Source organism: Mauremys reevesii, linkage group 8 (assembly GCF_016161935.1).
Source record: "Mauremys reevesii isolate NIE-2019 linkage group 8, ASM1616193v1, whole genome shotgun sequence".
Classification (NCBI taxonomy): domain Eukaryota; kingdom Metazoa; phylum Chordata; order Testudines; family Geoemydidae; genus Mauremys; species Mauremys reevesii.
In genome coordinates this window covers 75982717-76003699 of record NC_052630.1, presented here as the reverse complement: position 1 = coordinate 76003699, position 20983 = coordinate 75982717, and the positions used below count along the sequence as shown (strand labels likewise).

The window sequence follows — 20983 nt, the reverse complement described above, 5'->3', positions numbered from 1 at the left end:
GGTTAGGTCAGAGCAATTATGACAGGGTTGGAAGTGACATGCAAGAGAACAATCTTAAGAGGACACAAGGAGGTAGATCCTTCTCCACAGAGAATTCTCATCTGTCTATTATAGGTCGGGCAGTAGCATAGTTTAGTATTAAGGCTGCCTGACACTTCCAGCTGTAAGGCCTTGTTTTCATGAACTTTTAAAAAACTTTAACAGACATTAACCGTTTGGAATGAAATTTTCTATGTGGGTGTCTGCCTCAAGCTGCATCTATTCTGGAAAATTTCAGCCAAAACAGTTCAGCAGTTAAGGACAAGACTAGAGAAAATTACCAGATTTTCCAGTGTCAAATTTCTGGAGACCTTCTCTTGGGAAAGCTCTAAAGCACGGCCATGATAGAGCAAAGAACTGAATTTTGGCAGGTAGTAGCCTTTGTGTCAGGGATGTGCCTTTTGTCACCCTTGTGAAAATCCACTCAAATTAGGCCAATGTATCAGATTTTGAAAAAATTGTAGCCCACACATGCTCTGTGGAGACTTGTAAACCTCTAGCATCTCACTGAGCATGCTCCATTCCCTCACAGCTCCTAACGTTAACCACACTGTGTGCACAATCCCCACAAAGCAAATCGCCAGGCACTGAAACTGAACCGGGGCCAGACACCAGAACTGACAGATGGCAGCTTGTCTTCCCTGTATTCAGTGACCCCTCTGCTGGCAACCAGGCATTGTGGGAGAAGAACCCACCTGACAAACACATAGGGAACAAAGAACCACACCCAGGATATTGTGGGGGAGTAGATGGCACAACAAGCCTGGGGAAGAGGCTGGGACAAAAGAGAAACTAGCAGGAAAAAAGACTGGGACTTGTAACCAGGTGGGGGAGGGATTGGCGATCTGACCAGGAGCCAGGATGAGCATGGTTATTGGCTGGGAAAAAACTGGAACAAGGGGAGGCGAGGACACAAATCAGATGAGAAGCCCGGGGTGGGCAGGAGAGGCAGGCAACTGCATACCAGGGAGTGAACTGAGTTAGCTAGCCAAGGCAACTGGGGACAAGGAACTAGAGGAGTGGGGAGACTGGGATGGAGTGTACAGAGAGGTAATATTAGGTTTTGCCACGCAAGAAAACTGGGACTCCCCAGATGAGAAGAGAATGGGATGAGGAGCCAGTGGTGAGATAGAAACAGGGACAGGTTGGAGGGAATGGGTCAGAACGGGTCAAACTTGGGTAAAATGGCAGAATAGTCTGTGCCCACTAGAGAACTCCCCCAAAGCCCAGAATCAAATCCAAGATTCTTGCGTCACCATTCCTCTGCTGGCAGCAAATAGCCATCACTCACTAGCAGTGTCTTCTCTAGTGCTGGTCCACCTAGAGCATAAGACTCAATTTCTGCTATCAATTACTCTTAGTTCAAGTGGCAGAAGTCTGTGTCGTGGATCTAAAGGTTCCTACCCTGCTGGTGAACCATGTAGGGGTCAATATGATGCCACATGATTGAATTGGTCTTTTCCAATTTTCTAAGAAGATAGGAAATTACATACAAACTATGTTAAAAGAACATTAAGATTGTAAAGTCAAGTACTCAAAAGTTAAAAAATAAAACAGTATGTGATAATATAATCAGTGACTGCATCATAATGCACATGCACAAATGGGCCAAATTAAGATTATGTATGCAACCTTAATTCTGACATTTCTTAACTTTGGAGTGCTTGACTTTGCAACCTTAATGTTTATATTACACACAAAAAACCCCTACATTAAAATAGATCTGCAGCTTCCTAAAGGTAAAACTTCTGTTTGTTTTATTTGGGGCTATATGTCCTATAGTTCATTAGCTCTAGAAATAAGCATTTATTCTCCATTACTATTCTACTGGTTTTTGGTTAAGATGTTCTGAAGGCTTTGGATATGGGTTCCCAAAGTAGAAAGTTTTGAGCATAAGCTTCATTATTGCTACCAAGTACTATCTTTAAACTAAATGTTGTAGCAGTGTTGGTCCCCCAGGACATTAAACAAGGTGTTTGAGGTAATATATTCTACTGGACCCACTTCTGTTAGTGAGAAGTTTTTGAGCTGCACAGAGCTCTTCAGGTACTGAAAAACTCTTTATTCTAATGGAGAAAAGCAAACAAGAACAATGGCTGGAAGTTAAAGCCAGACAAATTCAAATTAGATATACAGCACAAGTTTAAGACAGTGTTTAACTACTGGAACAACCTACCAAGGGAGGGTGAATTCGCCAAATGCCTTTCTGAAAGAAGATCTGCTTTAGTAAAACACAAGTTATTGGGCTCAATATAGAGATAACTGTGAAATTCTACAGCATTGTTATGCAGGAGGCTAGACTAACTAGCCCAACTGGCCAAGGGGGGAGGGATGGCTCAGTGGTTTGAGCATTGGCCTGCTAAACCCAGGGTTGAGAGTTCAATCCTTGAGGGGACCACTTAGGGATCTGGGGCAAAAATTGGTCCTGCTAGTGAAGGCAGGGGGCTGGACTTGATGACCTTTCAAGGTCCCTTCCAGTTCTAGGAGATTGGTATATCTTCAATTATTACCTTAATTCCTGAACATATGCACTTGTGCAGCAGACCTGCTCTACAAAAATCACATCCTCCATGCAGCATGACCTCACACGCACTGTACGTGTGACGTCACACTGCATGGAGGATGCCATTTTGTTTCTGTATGTGGCCTGCAGAGGTGTTGTGCAACTACGCATGAGACTCGCGTCCCTGAACACTATGATCCACAGGCCTCTTCTGGTCTTAAAATCTATGATTTAAAAAAGGCTGATAAAAATGCAGTACACCTTTTTTAACAAAATGTTTTTTAGTACATATGAAAAGTACATATGAGAAGAGATTGACTAAAACTCAGCTATTTTCTTGCTATCTTGTTTCAGAGATAAGTAAAATAAGTATTACAGATGAACTGCTTATCTATGCATTTCTAAGGCACTTATCACTATAGTATCTGGGCACAATGCAATACAACAGATGATTGCTCTATCTTTCAATCATTTTTGTGCCTATTGTGCTTGAGGAAAAATATTCATGGTAAAAGGACGCTTCATAAAAGCTCTGTTTCCTTTGTAGGCTGCTGTGTACAAATAAAGTGGACATCAGCATCGCAAAGAAAATGAACAAATGCTGTATAATTTTCTCAGACAGCGAGACAAGAGTGCAGTAAAGGTATAAATTGGGATTTTTAAAAAAGAGTTTGGAGCATGTAAGTATAGCTAACGGAAAAGTAAAAAGGATACAGCAGTTGAGGGATCAAAGGGAGAGAAAAGCTTGGCCACCATAAGCTAAAAGAGAAAGGTTTTGAAGGCAACATTTCAGAGGAAACAACTAGGAAGTCATTTGGGAACTTGGGAATTTGGGAAGTCTGTCTGTACGTACAGCTAGGAATTCTGGCTGATATTATGAAGTTGGTGCTACGAAATTGCAGCATCACTCAATGCCTCTAAGTAAATATGGAATCCACTATGGGCTGGCAGGGCTGTGTTACATCGCTGCCAGCTCAGGGACAATAATGACTTGTTAGAATGTAATGGTCACCTATCCAGGTGGAAATGCCTGAAGCAAGAAGATATTTAAGCCAGAAGAGATTTCTCCTAATTTGTCTGCAGGAGTGATGAAAATGGAGAAAGTGGAAAGTTACCAGCAACGTGACACAGAAAGAGGGGTTAAAAGAAGAAAGAAAAAAAAAAAAGACTCTCAGGGGAAAAGATCAGCACAAAGAAAGAGGCAAGAGGAAGAGGAGCTGGGTGGGGGAAGAAGACTCCACATTTCAGAACACAAGCCTGGACAGCTCCCAGAGAATCCTCATCCCAAAGTATACTTTGGAGTGTTGAGGAAACTCGGGCAGGGAAATACATATTCTTTTTTAGAAACTAAACCCTAGACTCATGTATGTCATACAATTAAATAAAGAGCAATGGTTTTAGAATCCTGTGCAAAGTATCTGAATTTCATGCATTATACCTACCACACACTCCATGAAGTAGTAAACTGTGGACTCACACCAACACCTGGCTGGAGTTCTGGGAGAGTTTTTAAGCTGGGCAGTGCAGGAGGAAAGTTTGAGGACTTACACTGGTTCCAGGGCCTGGGCAGTGGGGTGTGTGATCACCACTCTCAGGAGGGGCATGCTAGACAGAGGGTTTGCACTCAAGAGAACGTGTCTAGAGACTCTAAGACAGGAGCAGTGCCTGGACTCTGTTCTGACTCTGGAGACTTATAACACCAGAGGATTCAGTGGCTTGATTCCCTCACAGAAATGTGGTGAGTAGGCAAGAGGAAGCTCTCGACTGAAGCTATGACAGCAACTCAGAGTAGTCCTAGTTAGGACAGAGGTTGAAGAGTGACATTTAGCTATGAGAAGTTGCAAGGAGGACAATCAAAACTGGCACAGCAGAGCTAAGACGGGAGAGTTGTAGGTGAGACATGGGGTCAGATTTTTGAAAGCAGAAAAGTACCTAAAGGGTACATAATTGTCACTGATTATCCCTAGAGCCAGCAAGTCATCAGGCCATGGAACAATATGTCCCAATTTTATAGGGACAGTCCTGATATTTGAGGCTTTGTCTTATATAGGCGCCTATTATCCCCCCACCCCCGTCCTGCTTTTTCACACTTGCTGTCTGGTCACCCTAGCCCAGAAGTACAGATTGGAAGTGAGGGAGTTGAAATAGAAGCTTAAGAAAGCACGCTTAGATACTACAGGCCATTGTGAGAACAAGACTACTGTAGGTGAAAGTCAAGCAATATACAGCACTTATACCAGGGGTGGCCAACCTGTGGCTCCAGAGCCACATGTAGCTCTTCAGAAGAGAATACGTGGCTCCTGCTAGGAGCTGACACTGGGGAAAAATGGTGGGTGCAGCCCTATCAGCCCCCTCTCCCTCCCTCAGTGCCTCTTGCCCACCGGTGGCCCCCCCAATCAGCACCACCTCCTCCCTCCCTCCTGCGATCAGCTGTTTTGCAGTGTTCAAGAGGCTGTGGGGGGAAGGGCAGAGGAATGAGGACATGACATGCAGCCCCCTTCCCTCCCATAGCGATCAGCTGTTCACAGCACTGAGGCAGTTCTAGGGGGAAGGAGCAAGGATGTGGTGTGCAGCCTCACCACTCCCTCCCCCAGCACCGCCTCCTCCCTCCCTGTGCCTCCCGTCCACTGATCAGCTGTTTTGTGATGATCACTCTGGGGAGGGGGTGGGAAGAGGAAATGGGGACTTGGGGAAAGGGGTGGAGTGGGGGGCAGGGCCTGGGACAGAGCAAGGGGTCCAGCACCCCTGGATGGCACCAGTGTCTCCTTAAAGTACACGGTGACTAGCTGGTGTGGAAATTTTTAATAAAAAATTCTTACACCATCTAACAATGAAAGGCAAGTGCAAACAGAAAAAAATACACAGATGAAAATCAAGACTTCCAACAGGGGTGGGAGAATAAGTACTTTTTCCATTGAACATAATGGTAAGGCCATGTGCCTTCTTTGAATGTTTCTCAGTTCAAATCTTCAAACTTGCAGCATCATTTCACTTCTAGCCATGGCACATATGGATCAAGAATTCCCACAAGGTTCTGAACTCTACACTTTAAAACAGAAAGCTTTGGAAAAAAAACTAAAATGTAGAAGCCCAGTTCTTCACCCGATTTGCCAACCAATTGCAGACTGTAACATTAGCCTCCTATTATGTGGCCTACACATAGCCCATGTGAAAAAGCCCTACTCTAAAGGAGAGCTTATAAAAACATGCCTCACTGATGTGATTGCAATCCTGTCCCCAGAGAATGAGACTATTGAAGAAAATTTCTGGCCTGCAGCTTTCATGCCACACAACAGAAAGCAGAATCTCCAACCTGAACAGTGACCTTGAATTGCAGCACTTGCAACTTCAGCAGTGTGAGTGTTTGAGCATCGCTTTGGATGAGTCGTGCCATGCACAGGATAAACCTTATTATCAGTATTTATCCACACTGTGTCTGACAACTGTGTTGTAAGGGAAGAACTCCTTGATATCGTGTCACTAAAGGACAGAACTCGTGGACGAGATCTAAAGGAGGCACTGATGCTGGTAGTTGCAAAAAGCCACTTGCCTTTACAGAGGCTCACTGCCATTGCAACAGATGGGGCTCCATCTATGTGGGAATCTGCAAATGGATTATTAGGGCTTTGTAAATCTGACGAGAGCTTTCCCAAATTTTGGACATTTCACTGTATTATTCATCGGGAACAACTGGTATCTAAAAATCTCAAGTTTGATCACATCATGAAACCTGTCTTGCACATTGTGAATTTCATTCTCTCAAATGCACTCAATCACAGACAATTTCAAAATCTACTTCAAGAACTGAATGAAGACTACTCCCCTGCCGATTTGCCATTTCACTGTGCAGTTCAATGGCTCTTGAGAGGTAAAAGTTACTTCCTGTTTTTTCGAGCTCCTGGAACCAGTAAAATTGTTTACAGAGGAGAAGCACAGAATACATCCTGAGCTTACAGATCCTGGATGGGTTCTAGACTTGGCATTTCTTGCAGACATGCTGCTGCATTTGGATAAACTAAACATGGACTTACAAGGAAAATTCCGGTTGCTGTCTGATCTAGTGCAAGGCGTATTTGCGTTCATGAACAAACTGCAGTTTCACAGACAAATGCTTGAGGGAGAGCTGAGACACTTTCCCTCAATGTCACAATTTCAAGAAGATGCCGCAGAACCCCTAAAACGGAGCACAACTAGATAAGCAAGCGTGATTAAAGATCTTAAGGATAGTTTTGAGGAAAGATTAGAAGATTTGCAGCAGAAAAGACCTCAAATCAGATTTCTGATTGACCCTTTTAGTACTGAAGCCCCATTTAGTCACTGATGAAGCAACATGCCAGATGGAAATAGAACTTTTGGAAGATGACAGATTGGAATCGGTTCAGAAGACAGAGGGGACCCTTACTTTCTGGAAATCTGTACCAAAGCATAAATACCCCCAACATCAGAGATGCAGCCCTAAAATTTACCTCAATGTTTGCCTTGACCTATCTTCGTGAATCTGTTTTCACAACACTCAGACATGTGAAATACAAGCATCAATCTATTTTGACAGACAGCCACTTAAGAGAACTGCTGCGTGTGAGCACAAATGAACACAAACCAAACTTCAAGGGAATTGTTGAAAGCAAAGATTTCCAGAAGTCCCACTAAGTAAAAGGTTAAGTTATTATCGTTAACTATACATAATAAATGTATAATAAATATACATCAACTTATATGAGTGTGTGTATATATGTACAATCATTACATATTACTGTGGCTCTTTGGCAATGCACATTGGTAAATTCTGGTTCCTTCTCAGATTGGTTGGCCACCCGACTTAGACAACTGAAATGTGGGTTTAGGACAATGCCTACATTTCTGCCCTGGCAGTAGAATTAGGCTAAACAAGAAAGGTGATTGGAATCAAACTAAAACATTTTTTAAAAAATCTAAAAGGAGGTTTTCAATTGTTGAAATAGTCAGTGGTCCTTCATATTTACATTACATTGACAAAGTCAGCAAAGGCAAACAGGCAAGTTAGAAGCCAAGAGGAAAAGCATGGCTCTCTGTCACTTGCATGGAAGCAATAGTTAACATCCCAGAAGTCTATTTGACAGAACGCAAGGTCTTTATTTCTAAAAGGAAATACTCAACAGTACAGCATTACCCAACATTAGAGAAGCATGGCCTTGTACTTAAGTGAGAAGGAAAAGGGAGCAAATAAAAGGGATAATGCTAAATAAGGATGGGGCCAGTAAGGATGTTACACATTTAGCATTTACAAGAGTTATTTGTTACCTGGATTTCTAGTTCAGCAATATGCTGCTGGAGTTCTGCCACAGCTGCTATGCTGTCTGCTTCACGGAGTCTTACTGCCATCACTTCTTCCTTGTTCTGAAAAGAGTTGAATAGGGCTAAGCTGTAAAATCAAGAGATAACTTTCTCTGATGTTTTGGGTTTGTGAGGGGGAGGCTCCAGCCTGATCCCAAACTCCTGCATAGCAATTTTACAATCCTGCAGCCTGAGCCCAAGTCAGCGGACATGGGCCAGCCACGGGTGTTCAACTGTAGTGTAGATATACCCTAATTTATTCCTAGCAGATGAAACTTGAGATGTGGCTCTTCCTCCCGGTCCCCCTTCCTTCCTTATTCCTCTACTCTTTTGTTCTTTGTCTTCCCTTTATTTGGGGGATGGGGAAGAGGGAGAGGAAGAAATATAAATAAGTTATTTAAGATTTTAATACCCAGGAAAAGGACTAGATTAAGAGTACAAGTGAAGTCTTCTCTTCATCCACAGAAGTGATATAGCATGGACCGTAACACTGCAAACCAGCGTACCTCAACAGTTGGCATGTAAAGCACACCACTAGCTGTCAAAGGCTTAGTCTCCATAGTAATTCAAACATTGGCCTCCCGGTGCTAATAAGGTATCCATCACAAGAGTCCATCCCCTCTCACCTGACTCATTTCACATAAGGCAACTGGTAATGTTACCAAGAAGCTGGATATCTGTAACAGTGACAAACCAGTAGAACTAAAGTCCTTTTAATCAAGCACCTGAGCCATGTACCCCAGCAGTGTATTAAGTGTATGCCATTCTACAATACAGCTGTTTGACATTCCAGTTAATTTTTTTAATTAAGTTTAAATAATCTTTTAGTTAAACATTGTGGGGAATGGAAATTAGTTCAGACCATGAAGGTCCTATAAGATTCCTATCATGTGAAATATCTTTAGATGTCTACAGAAAAAATTTCCTTAAATTTGGAGATTGTCACACTTCCATTAGAGTTTGATGCTTGGTTTTTTTCAGCTATTTGAAATTTGATAACTGTGCTCTAGTTCTATTTTATTTATTGGGACTTTCTGATGTAAAGGGAGAATCAAAATCAGACCATTTAGATTTTGAACTGTACTTTTTTATTCTGGAACAGTCATTACAGTAATATTCAAGTTGGCCTTTTATTTGGATCTTGTAAACAAAGAACATCAGTTGTTTCCCATCACTGCACTATTAGAGCATGTTGTGGACTATTTTCCTTTTGTTACTTGACTATCACTTCTATAGCCATCAATTCAATTAATTTTCAGATTTAATTTAAATTTAAATTTCAGACGATTGCTTTTTTCAGTCTTTGTACTCCCTCTTTTTTGATATTGTAACAGTGTTTTTTCTAAATTCTGACTTTCATAACAACTGTGGATCTGTTCTACTGCATTAGTTACCTATATTTGTCAGAGTGATGAAAACCGTAGCATAAACGAACAAATGCTATGGACTCAGACCTCATATCTAATTCAGACTGAGGGCCAAATTCTACCCATGCAGGGCTGCTGGGTTACTTTACCTTAAAGCAGAGTTTAGCCCTAGCAGTACTAGTAGCTGGATTCCTTTTAATCTGACTGCTGATTACTAACAATTCAAGCTGACTCACCATACAGCTCATGAATTGTTGATCAGATAGAAGAGGAACACACTGACACTTCAAATTCTTGATAAAGTCTGAAGTGTTCATGGTAAGAATGTAGTTGAGGATCAGTTCATAACTATCTGCTCTCAGTTAAGGTGAGACAGATGATCAACTTATTCAAAATGAGACTAATACACTGATCACACATAGCAGGTGATTTTACAGTTTCATGACAAATAACTGAGGAATGAACAATGGACCAGCTAACTTCTCAGAACCAGAAGATACAGCATCTTCCACTTCAGCAGTGGGAAGTGTGCCAATAAAAAACCCTAGCTCCTTTCACTGAGTCAGATGATGCATAGATCAGTGAACTTTGCTCAACCTGACTTATTCTTGGAGAAATTCAAGGAATTAAACTGCAAAGCAATATCATCCAACAAGGAAATAACATTAGAAAGGGGTTATTTCCCCCCTGCCAGGAGACTGGCCATTGGGCCAGGAGTCCAATTTTTTTTTCTTTTTTGGGGTGGGGGAGGGTTGTGTGTGGTTGGGGGGGTCAAGGTTTTTCAAGAAAAATTATCCTGACTGTATGACTTTGCATATACTTGAAAGTCTTTACATTTGCTCAGATATACAATTCTCTTAATTAGTTCTAATATTACACATTTCTGATGCAGTAAGTTTCAGATGAGAGGATATGATCCCAGAGAGGTGTACACAGTAAGAATTTATATCCAGAAGCATTCAACATTGTTAATTACATGGAAGGGAGATCTAATTAGGTAGCTCTTAAAAAAACACTGGATGGAGGAACCTGAAGGAAGAGATCAACCCTATTAGGTTTGGAGTATTAGTGAATGGTTGCCCACTGGACTATTTGACACTACATTTCTGAACATCCATAGTAAGTTAAATTTTCTAGCTTTCAAGAGGGTTGGGCTGATATCACCCAAATATGAAAATCATTTAGGTAGGACTCCAACCAATTTCAAAACATCTATTGTCAAATTAACTTACATTTGGGGAATGAAGATCTATGTCACCATTTCGGGCAAGAGACTTAACAGTCCTTGAGGACTTCATGTAGCTTCTATTGTTCCTTCCCCCCCATGTCCTCTTAAAATACCTTAATTTTCAGTGATGGCCATAGCAATGTTAATTATATGCAAGAAGAGTTGGAGATGCCAACATAGGGGCAATCAAGGAGGGCATTGTTGGCAGAGCAGGAGACAAGAGGGACAGAATTGTGAATGGTCTTAAGGACCGTATTAGAAGCTTAACTAAATGCTGTGGAAGAGGGGGAGCAAATGGAGGCACTCAAGGTGGTGTGTGAGATGCGTTTAGAATAAAAAAGACAGGGAAGATCTTAGCAGCTGTGTTGTGAATAGCCTGGGGATGGATGATGTGGTTGTCAGGGAGGTCACAGAAGTCACTATAGTAAGATCGGAGATGAAGAACTGAACAAGACGTTTACCTGCATCAACTAAGAGGGAAGGCACACTCAAAAAAGTGTTATAGAAAAATCTGGATATGTGGGACAAGGCAGAAGGAGTCAAATATAAACATCTAGGTTTATGGGCAGTAGGAAAGATGATGGTATTGTCAACAGTAACAAAAAGGATAAGGGGGAGAGGTTTTGAAAGTAAAGATACGGGAGTCAGTTTTGCCCATGTGTTTAAATTGTAGCGACACATCTAAGATGGTGTCAGAAAGACAGGCTGAGATGTGGGCTAGGTTGGAAGGAGCTGATTAAGAGTGGAAAAAGACGGTTACTCACCGTTGTAACTGTTGTTCTTCGAGATGTGTTGCTCCTATTCATTCCAGTTAGGTGTGCGCGCGCCGCGTGCACGATTGCCGGAAGATTTTTACCCTAGCAACACTCGGTGGGTCGGCTGGGCGCCCCCTGGAGTGGCGCCGCTATAGCGCTAGTTATATACCCCAGCCGACCCGTCCGCTCCTCAGTTCCTTCTTGCCGGCTACTCCGACAGTGGGGAAGGAGGGCGGGTCTGGAATGAATAGGAGCAACACATCTCGAAGAACAGTTACAACGGTGAGTAACCGTCTTTTCTTCTTCGAGTGATTGCTCCTATGCATTCCAGTTAGGTGATTCCCAAGCCTTACCTAGGCGGTGGGGTCGGAGAGAGACGTGGCAGAGTGTAAAACCGCTGAGCCAAAGGCTGCATCATCTCTAGATTGTTGTACCAGCGCGTAATGCGACGCGAAGGTGTGGATGGAAGACCAAGTGGCTGCACGGCAGATGTCTTGGATTGGGACATGGGCCAGGAACACCGTCGAAGAGGCTTGTGCTCTCGTGGAGTGAGTGGTAAGGCGGCTAGCCGAAATATGGTCAAGTTCGTAACATGTTCTAATACACGAGGTCACCCAGGACGAGATCCGCTGAGAGGACACTGGCTTGCCCTTCATGCGATCAGCAACTGCTACGAATAGCTGGGGCGAACGCCGAAAGGGTTTTGTTCGTTCTATATAAAAAGCGAGGGCCTTACGGACGTCCAGGGTGTGAAGCTGTTCGCGACGTGATGAGTGCGGCTTCGGGAAAAACACGGGTAGGAAGATTTCCTGATTCACGTGAAAAGCCGACACCACCTTTGGGAGGAAGGCCGGGTGTGGCCGAAGCTGCACCTTGTCTTTATGGAAAATGGTGTACGGCGGGTCCACCGTTAGGGTGCGGAGCTCAGAAACTCATCTCGCTGAAGTAATAGCGACGAGGAAGGCAGTTTTCCATGACAAGTAGAGCAGGGAGCATGTGGCCAAGGGCTCAAAGGGGGCTCCCGTGAGCTTGGATAGGACTAAGTTCAGGTCCCAGGTCGGCGCAGGTCGTCGTACCGGCGGGTATAAGCGATCTAATCCCTTCAGGAAGCGGGAGACCATTTGGTTGGAGAAGATCGAACGATCCCCGATGCCGGATCTAAAGGCCGAAATGGAGGCGAGGTGTACTTTCAAGGACGCGACCGCTAGGCCCGACTCCTTGAGCGACCAGAGATAGTCCAAGATTATAGGGATAGTGGCCACGAAGGGATCTAGCCTCTTTTGATCACACCAGAGTGCGAAATGCTTCCATTTGGCAAGGTAGGTCGCCCGAGTGGAAGGTTTCCGGCTTTCCAGCAGGACTCGCTGCACCGCCGCTGAGCAGCCACGTTCCGCTTGATCACAGGTGCAACGCTATAGCGGAGCCACTCCAGAGGGCGCCCAGCCGACCCACCGAGTGTTGCTAGGGTAAAAATCTTCCGGCAATCGTGCACGCAGGGCGTGCACACCTAACTGGAATGCATAGGAGCAATCACTCAAAGAAGAAAGATAACTCTGAAACCTATCAGCATACACATGGTAGCTGAAGTCATGCAAGAAGCCAAAAAAGATGTAAAAGGAGAAGTTGGTCAAGGGAAGAGCCTGTGTGACTGCTCGCAAAATAGGAAGATTCACTGAGATACAATGAAAGAATGATCAGAGGGTAGAAGAGCCAGGAGAGGACACAAATACCCAAGGAAGGACAAGATGTCAAGAAAAAGCAAGTAACCAGTTTTATAAGCAAGTGAAGGAGGATCAGGTCGAGAGCCAGAAATTCCAGCCATGAAAGGAGTCATTAGAAATCCTGGTGAGATTAATTTCAGTGGCATGTAGGGGTCAAGTGGAGCTAGAAAAGAGGAACTGTAGGCAACAGTGGCAAATAGTGCCTTTGAGTTTAGAGATTAAAGGAAAGGAGAGGAAGTAGTTGGAAAGGCTAGTGGAATAAAGGGACTGCTTCTTGAGGATGGAGAGACCACAGCACGCTTTTATTAAGGGGAAAAAGCAAGAGGCAAGTCAGAGAGGAGTGGGTGTGGGGACAACAGGAGGACAGCAGGCACAACAGATTACATTAGTGATAGGATAAAGGAGGAAAGGATTTTGGGGAAGGGGAAAGGAGGGGAAATTAAATTAGAAGAGTCCTACTTAAGCAAGTTAATCACAATGATCTATTAATACAATTTGCAAATAAAAAAACATGTATCTGAATGCTACTATGCAGGATTCTGTACAAACACTCATATATGGGGCCAGTCCAAGCTTACATTCAAGGTCACAGTTCAAATAATGCACCAGAATACCAAACAGAATCAATCTATTTGCACCAAACGGAGACTAACTTCATATTAACATTATCTTGACAGATCTCAGACCACCACAAATGTGCATTTGTGAAGCATGTTGTGATGTAAGCCTCATACACCTCAGGGACTAATGATTATGATCCAAAATTCAGGGTCTAGCCAGGATCATAGTCAGTGTTTCCACCTCATTCACTAGCCACAAGAATTATACTTGACAAACACATAGTCCCTGCTTGCACTGAGCATCCACTAGCAACGTGTCCCAACCCATTTTAGAGCAAGGTTTTCCATGCCAATTATCCAGATGAGGCTGGATACAAACTTAATCCAGATTCTGGATTAGAGGACACTCAAAGTGCTCTTTTACTTTATGAAAAGGATGAGGATATCCCACCTCTTTGCAATATTTAATAAGGATTTGATGTGATTAGTAGTATCAAACTCTATGAAACAAGAATTTACAGGTGGGGAAATGTCATTACTTATACACTAAGAAATGCCACCAATATATAAAACAGTTGTGAACATCTAGTAAGGAAATCAACATATGGAAAGCAATAACTGATCCTAGAAACCAACATTAGAAACGAACTCTGATGTAGAATGAAGTGCTGATTCTAGTCAGAATGAGATCTTGCATTTAATATTTAATATTCAGTGGGCAGATCCCTAAAAAACAACTTTCATTGGCTTGTCAAATTCCAATACCCAATTACCTGTATACTTAATTTTAGGTCACATTAGAAACACAGGAGGCTAGCAACAGTATACAATGTAAACAGCAGGAAAAATGAAAATCCTTTCTAAAGAGATGTTGAATGTCCTAGGGGAGAAGGACTATAGTATATCTAAGAAATGGTAAGCACCTTAAATTAAAATCAAATGAAACTAAATAAAAAAAACCTTCACTAGCAGAATGAAGTTAATTAGGAGACTGGTTAAGAGACAGAGATGCTGAATACACACTACACTTCATAGTTTAGGGTGATTAAAGGTAGGTCAGCATAGTTTAGTGTACAGAAATCTAGTCAATTAAACTGTATTACCCTGAAGAGAACACTTTGAAACATGTAAATACAATATCCCGCAAACCTGCACAAATTTCAGTAAGAAAACTATACATATTAATAAGGATGTAATTTCATCACTGGAATCTAGTGACAGTGATAAAACCACTCAAGCCTCACTCTTGGTTTATGCGGTCATCAGAACCCTTTGATGGAATTACAGCCTTATATACACTTGGGTGCATGTTATTTCTTATTATATGCATACATTTTAATAAGTGAATGTCATTTGAGAAATCTTTTCTTGAAATATTTTTTCAACTTTGCCTTGTATGAATGAATCTGGAAACATCTGGAACTCAAGTGTAAACATAACCCATCTGAGTTTTGCCTTAGCAAAAGGAAATATGTTCATGGACACGTTTGGAAGCTGATGCAGTATATGAACACAACAGTATACAGCTGAAGGTTTAAGATGTTAGTTTGATTACTGATGTGCCGGTCATGCTATTCTTTTGGATAATACTAAACAGGTACACACAGGATTTTGACTATATTGAATATTTTAATTTACTTTACTAAAGGAATCCTACCACCCATATGTACTGAAAATGAATTCAAAACATGCTTTTAACTTTTGTTTTCAGCTTGACATGTAAAAAAATTTTACACACCTGAGCTGGAACAACTTTTGGTTTAGATAGGCTCACTTTTAGGTGAGGGGCAATGATGACTTTGAAGTATGGTTTTACAAGGAAGTTGCTAAAAGAGCCTCGCAAGACTCCATGTTTATGGTGTCTGATTGCCATACCAAATTTGCACAGTTCAGAAAGAAAAAACAGTTTTAAACTAAAAAGTGCAAACTGAACCTGGGATTTCAAAGTCAAGCCAGATTCTTTCATTCTTGTGCATTGATCATAATGAAGAGGTCTGTTCTACTCAGCCTTCTTGGACACACATTGACCAATTGTAGACACTACAGAAAGACAGGCTGCCATTGGACAGTGGGTACTGTCACACTTACCCTACCCTGGGGACATGTCCCCTTTCCACCCTAATTCTACCCTTGCGACCCTTCACACACCTATACTGATTCTGCTAACCAGAATTAAGGTACTACAAACTTTTGTCATGAATACAATCAGATATGTCTGAGTAAACCATGTTCAGAGTCTGCTGTGCACGTCTGTGCCTTTTATACATAATCACTTACTTTAAAGTGTGGTTCTAATCAGAAAAGTTAACCTTCACAGGACCACAAATTAGAGGAGAAGGTTGTCAGCCCTCCTTTTGGTGGGTGATAAATCCAAGATGTTACCAATTCACTAGAAGATGTAAAGTTTTGCTTTTGTGAGCTTTGTCATCTATATAACGTTGAAAATATGGATCTGATTGTAGCAAGCAAGACAGAAGAATGTGACTATATACTGTGTACGTGAATTGTGTGCTCATGATGCTGGTTACCTTGCACTCAGTCTCTGCTTGTTTACGTTTTGCTTCACTCAGCTGAGCAAGAAGCCCTTTGTTCTGCGCAGAAAGATATTGCACCTTTCCTTGTAGACTGGTGACCTCTTGCTCTGCCCTCCGTAAATGGTTACTGTTGATGTGGTTCTACAATTATAAAACAGGAGTGTGTCAGAAGAGGTCTTATCACATTGGCCTAACTAGACAAGGAAAGCACTCACACATTTCTCCCAGCAGACTTTTTATAAACAGGATTTACAAGTCACTTTTGATTTACTGAATTTGTAAATAAAACTATTGAGCAAAAAGCATTCCAAGGTTTGTTGCAATTAAAAACTGCTCATCTTAATGTTTATTTTGAATGAAAATGATGCAACTACATTTGGACAAAGTATACTCAGGTACCAGGCAGTCTAGTGCAATGTTTCTCAAATGCGGCCACCAGGAGGTTTTCATGTGACCATGACAGCCTCCTGGGCAGCACCCTGCACTGCCTCTGGGGAGTGGTGGGGCACAATGCTGCAGTAGCAAGGTGAGTTCTTGACCCAGCCTTGGGGGGAGAGGGTTTCAGCGTCAGGCTCCAGCAGCAGGACTTCAGGAGCCTGGCTGCACAGCACTGGGATCCGAGCGTGGGGCAGTGCGTACTGACTCCACCGCACCCCACCAGCTCTGGCCATGTGGCCCTGGCCTCCAGCTGAGGGACTTCACCTCCAGCCTCTGGTTCCAGCTGTGTGGCAGCGGGCATTGGCCTGCGGCTCCAGTCCCAAGCTCTGGCTGTGCAGTGGCAGGTGCCAACCCACAACTCCGGCCGCGCAGCTCCAGCCCCTGGCGCTGATCCCCTACCCGAGCTGCACAGCAGCAGGCGCCAACCCGTATCTCTGTTCCTGAGCTCCAGCCACACAGTGGTGAGAGCTGGCCCCCGGTACTGACCGCGGTCCTAGCTGTGCAGCACCGAGTGCTGGCTCCAGTCATGCAGCAGCGGGTGCTGGCTCCTGGCTCCAGCCACGCAGTCCTGGGCTCTGGCACCCAGCACTGGCCATGCGGTGGCAGGTACTGGTTGCCAGGCGCTGACCTACAGCTCCAGCTACGTGGCAGCGGGCTCCAATCCCTGGCTCCGGCCATGCAGTTCTTGTCCCCAGCTCTGGCCACAGGCACTGAGCCCTAGCCCTGGCCGCATGGCAGCAGACACCACGCCACAGCTCCGGCCACACAGCTCCTGTCCCCATCTCTGGGCTCTGGCCGCATGGCAGCAGATACCAGGTCATGGCTCCAGCCATGTGACAGTTGGACTCACCCATCCCCCTCGTCCCTGCTGCCTCCCATAGCCCTGCATCCATTCCCCCCTCCCCCGGCCATTGCCCTGGGCCCCCACTGGCTCCCCGGCCTGCCTCCGTCCCACCATCGCCTCTGGCCCCTGCCGCCTCCCCCTGCAGCCCCCCCATCCAGAGCTTAGTGGGTCCTGGGGCTTGCTGAGAAAAGTGATATTAACAAACATACAAGTACCACTTTTCACAGCAGACTTACTAGCTAACTGAAAAGTGATACTTGCACATTTGTTAAAAATCACCTCACTTTTCATAGCTTCCCAGGTAGCTACTAAGTGTGCTGTGATATTAACAAATATCACTCCTGAAGGGGGAAGCAGCATTATTTTTATGACTGAGTCTGCCAAAAAAATCTACAATATAAAGTTACAATGGTTTGGATATGTATCTGTGCATATTTATTATTTTTCCTAAAGTTAATTAAGTATTTTAGGAAAACGTGTCAGTGTGGCCACCAGTGAGGAGTGCAGCCACCAACAAATTTGTTCAGAGAACACCTGACCTAGTGTATATAGAACAAGAAGATTAGTAACTCAAGTATGTTAGACACTGAAAGGCGAATTATATTTTTGCATATAAACCGACTATATGTTTATACAAAATGATATAGGAACCAAATTATTGTCTGCTGTTAGCTTCCATTTGAAGGTCTACATAGAAGCACTCAGGAAATACACTTCAGCAGGGGGCATAATAGTTGGTTTATATGCAAAAATATAAAATAAATAATTAAACAAATAAATAGGTTATTTGTGATTGTTAGTACATGGCATATGATAAGACAGGATAATTATGCCCCCTGCTGATGGAATTAAAAATGGATTAACTGAAAGTAATTTTTACAATGCCAAGCTGTTAAAACCTCTCTCATTAGGGCTGCCAATTTGCTTGAGATATTTTATGAAGCTTTTTACTCCATCAGTGGCTTGTAACAAGTTCTAACTGGTGACTCTGGGCCAACTGCTGGGTGGATAGTCACATGGAATTTATCACAGCTAAAAGGGCAAAATGTTGGTGGACTTAAGTACTGGCAGCACACAGCTGATCTGCAAGGATCCTCGGGTCAATTCAGGAGCAAGATTCATGGGTTATGAAAGAAAGGAGGTCATGATCAGGCAAAGCCACATAGGCAACTCCCAAGGGGAAGAAAAGGAGCAGACAGTATTTTTGTCAGATAAGGGCCTGTTAAATTTAACAACTGATTTAAAAATACACACTTATTGCTGTACTAAACTAGGACTGTAAAACAACTGAGATTCATACATATTGACTCAGCATGGTGAGTTCATTGCTTATCAAGGTGGGAAGTTTAGAAAGGTGAACTTCATATACTGTAAGTCTTGAAAAGTGGAAGGGAACCAAACTGGAGTCTCATTCTTAACCAGTCTAACAGCATGAAGTATAAGAGTGTTGCACTGTCATTATGCTACTGTCATTGGTAAAGGCTATCCCTTGGCATCCCTAGGTGACAGCATTCAGTTTGGATCACAATAATGCTTAACTCTCTGCCATCTCAGTACTAGTTTTCAATAACGTACCTGTGTTTCCATCTCCATCATTCTTTGTTTCATCTCTTTTAGATCTGCCTGACTTTCTGCTTCTCTCAATCGGATTGTCATCAATTCATCTTGCAGTTCATTCACAGTGTTCTTTCTGGATGGATCTTTCCATCTTCCAGCAGTGCGAGCTAGATGACGCTAAAATCATTTATAATGGGTTTTTATCTTTATCTATGGACTCTCCTAAAATACTATTACCTCATCTGCTGAAGAATGAAGTACTTCCCAATCCACCACCACAATTCTGAAGACTCAAACAGAAGACTAATATAGCATTACAGTTCATCATAAGAACTACAGCCACAAGGTTACATAGTTACAAGAACTAGAGATGGTGGAAGGGGGGCAGGAATTTTCAACTGGGGCAATCACGAAACTGAAACTATATTCTTAAACAAGAGAAGTTTGAGTATTTCAAACACCTGCATAGCAAGATTTTGCTAAGTTCCAACCTCTACTTGCATTCACTGAAATAGGATCTTTAAAACACTTGTTTTGGTGGGAGGTATACAGTATAAAGTGAAAGTAATTTGTGGCATGAGGTAGAAAGCCCTCATCTACAACTTGGATCAATTTTACATTTTTAAAGTAGAAAACGTATTGTGGCTCCCTCATTTAATATTCCATTTCTGTACAGCCCCAGTCACCAATCTACTTTACCCCATTTCTCAGACTTACATATTCAATTGTCCTGCTTTATTCAAAAATATTTAAGTTTATCAAAAGGTTTATATCCATACCTGCCAGTGTTCCTCCAAATCCTTAACTTGCTGTCTAAGTTCTTTTAGGCCCATCAAAGCTTCTGCTTCTCTCAACTTCACTGCAATCAGTTCTTCTTGGAGTCTGGCAACATTATTCTCATCAGGTAAAGAGCTGTTCCTCTGCAGCAAAGAACACCCTCTTAAACATTTAATTGAAGACGTGTGCATTTAGGAAGTTTTGTTCCAAGATCACATGGAGTGATCACTATTCCTGATGCACCTTAAGATGAAATGAAAAGCTTTAAAGCTAAATCTGGGACTGTAGATAGAATAAAGTATGGATTTAAGTTAATACTTAAAAGGTATTTGTCTAACTAAAATTAGATACCAAGATTTCAGACCTCCTGGCCTCTAGACTTCTCATGCTGGAGTTGATAGCATCACTAAAAAGCAGGGCAGGGAGCTGGATTGCTTACACTGTCTTTGATATTAACGATGCCAACAAAAATGCATGGAAAACATATCTGAAGGTTTTGAACTCTATTTTTGCTAGGTAAAGTGAAGGAGGAATAGATGTTATACCATTATGGTGATTTTTACCATTTGAGCCTACACAGCTTATTAATAAATGAGATCTCAGACTTTAATTTTTGGAAAGTTTGTTCATTTTTGAAAAAGACAGAAGAAAGTGATGTTGAAAAAAAGAAGTGTCAATGAAGATTCAGAATGGCAGCTGGGCAAGGACACAGATGAAATAATGGAGGGAAGCAGAACCCTACAGGACAGGGGGAAAAGGAATAAGTCTGGGGGAAACTAACCAGAAAGAAGAGTAGCTGGTAACAAGAACAGCTTGGAAAAAAGTTTAAAAAATACTAACATGGAATTACTGAAACAAATTAAAACAATAACCAAAGAGTGGCAGGGAAATTTAAAAAAGAAATCCACCTGAACAGGAGCATCCCTGCTCATTACATTGCAAAGGTGTGAAGGACTTGAACTGTCGTCAAATACTCTAAGTTTAATTGCATTTTTCCTTCGCCTCCCCACCATTTTTTAGTGTTTAAGAAACACTGGTTATTTTTTGTACCTTTGGTATATTTGGGGATCATGATGATTTGGCTAACATAGGATTCAGTAATACCATCAGAATTAACAGATAGTAAACATCCACTGTAACAGCTTCAAAAAGGTCTCAGAGTAAGTGCTGTAGCTATTTACAAGTGTGAATAGCTACAGTATATCCTGCTACGCTCCTGAACTATTAGTGCATCAGTGCAGACCTTGGGAAAATGATTGTTTTTTCCCAGCCTATATGGTCTAAAGATTGACTACTGCAGTCTAAGCAACTTTTGGTTATTTTATGTTCCCTCACCCACCCATGTGT

The 20983-nt window shown here is 42.6% G+C and overlaps 1 protein-coding gene across 10 annotated transcripts in view; it reads right to left on the bottom strand.

Annotated features, from left to right (window-relative positions):
• EVI5 (ecotropic viral integration site 5) overlaps nt 1-20983 on the bottom strand; it is a 131570-nt gene that overhangs the window by 53658 nt on the left and 56929 nt on the right. For 9 of the 10 annotated variants that reach the window (XM_039485077.1, XM_039485079.1, XM_039485078.1 and 6 more), the window contains 4 exons: nt 19639-19779; nt 18878-19036; nt 16015-16161; nt 7823-7918 (listed from right to left, as the gene is read on the bottom strand). In XM_039485077.1, coding sequence (XP_039341011.1) covers nt 7823-7918; nt 16015-16161; nt 18878-19036; nt 19639-19779 — 543 coding nt within the window. The remainder of the gene's footprint in view (nt 1-7822; nt 7919-16014; nt 16162-18877; nt 19037-19638; nt 19780-20983) is intronic. The other variant, XM_039485080.1, reaches the window with a different exon arrangement.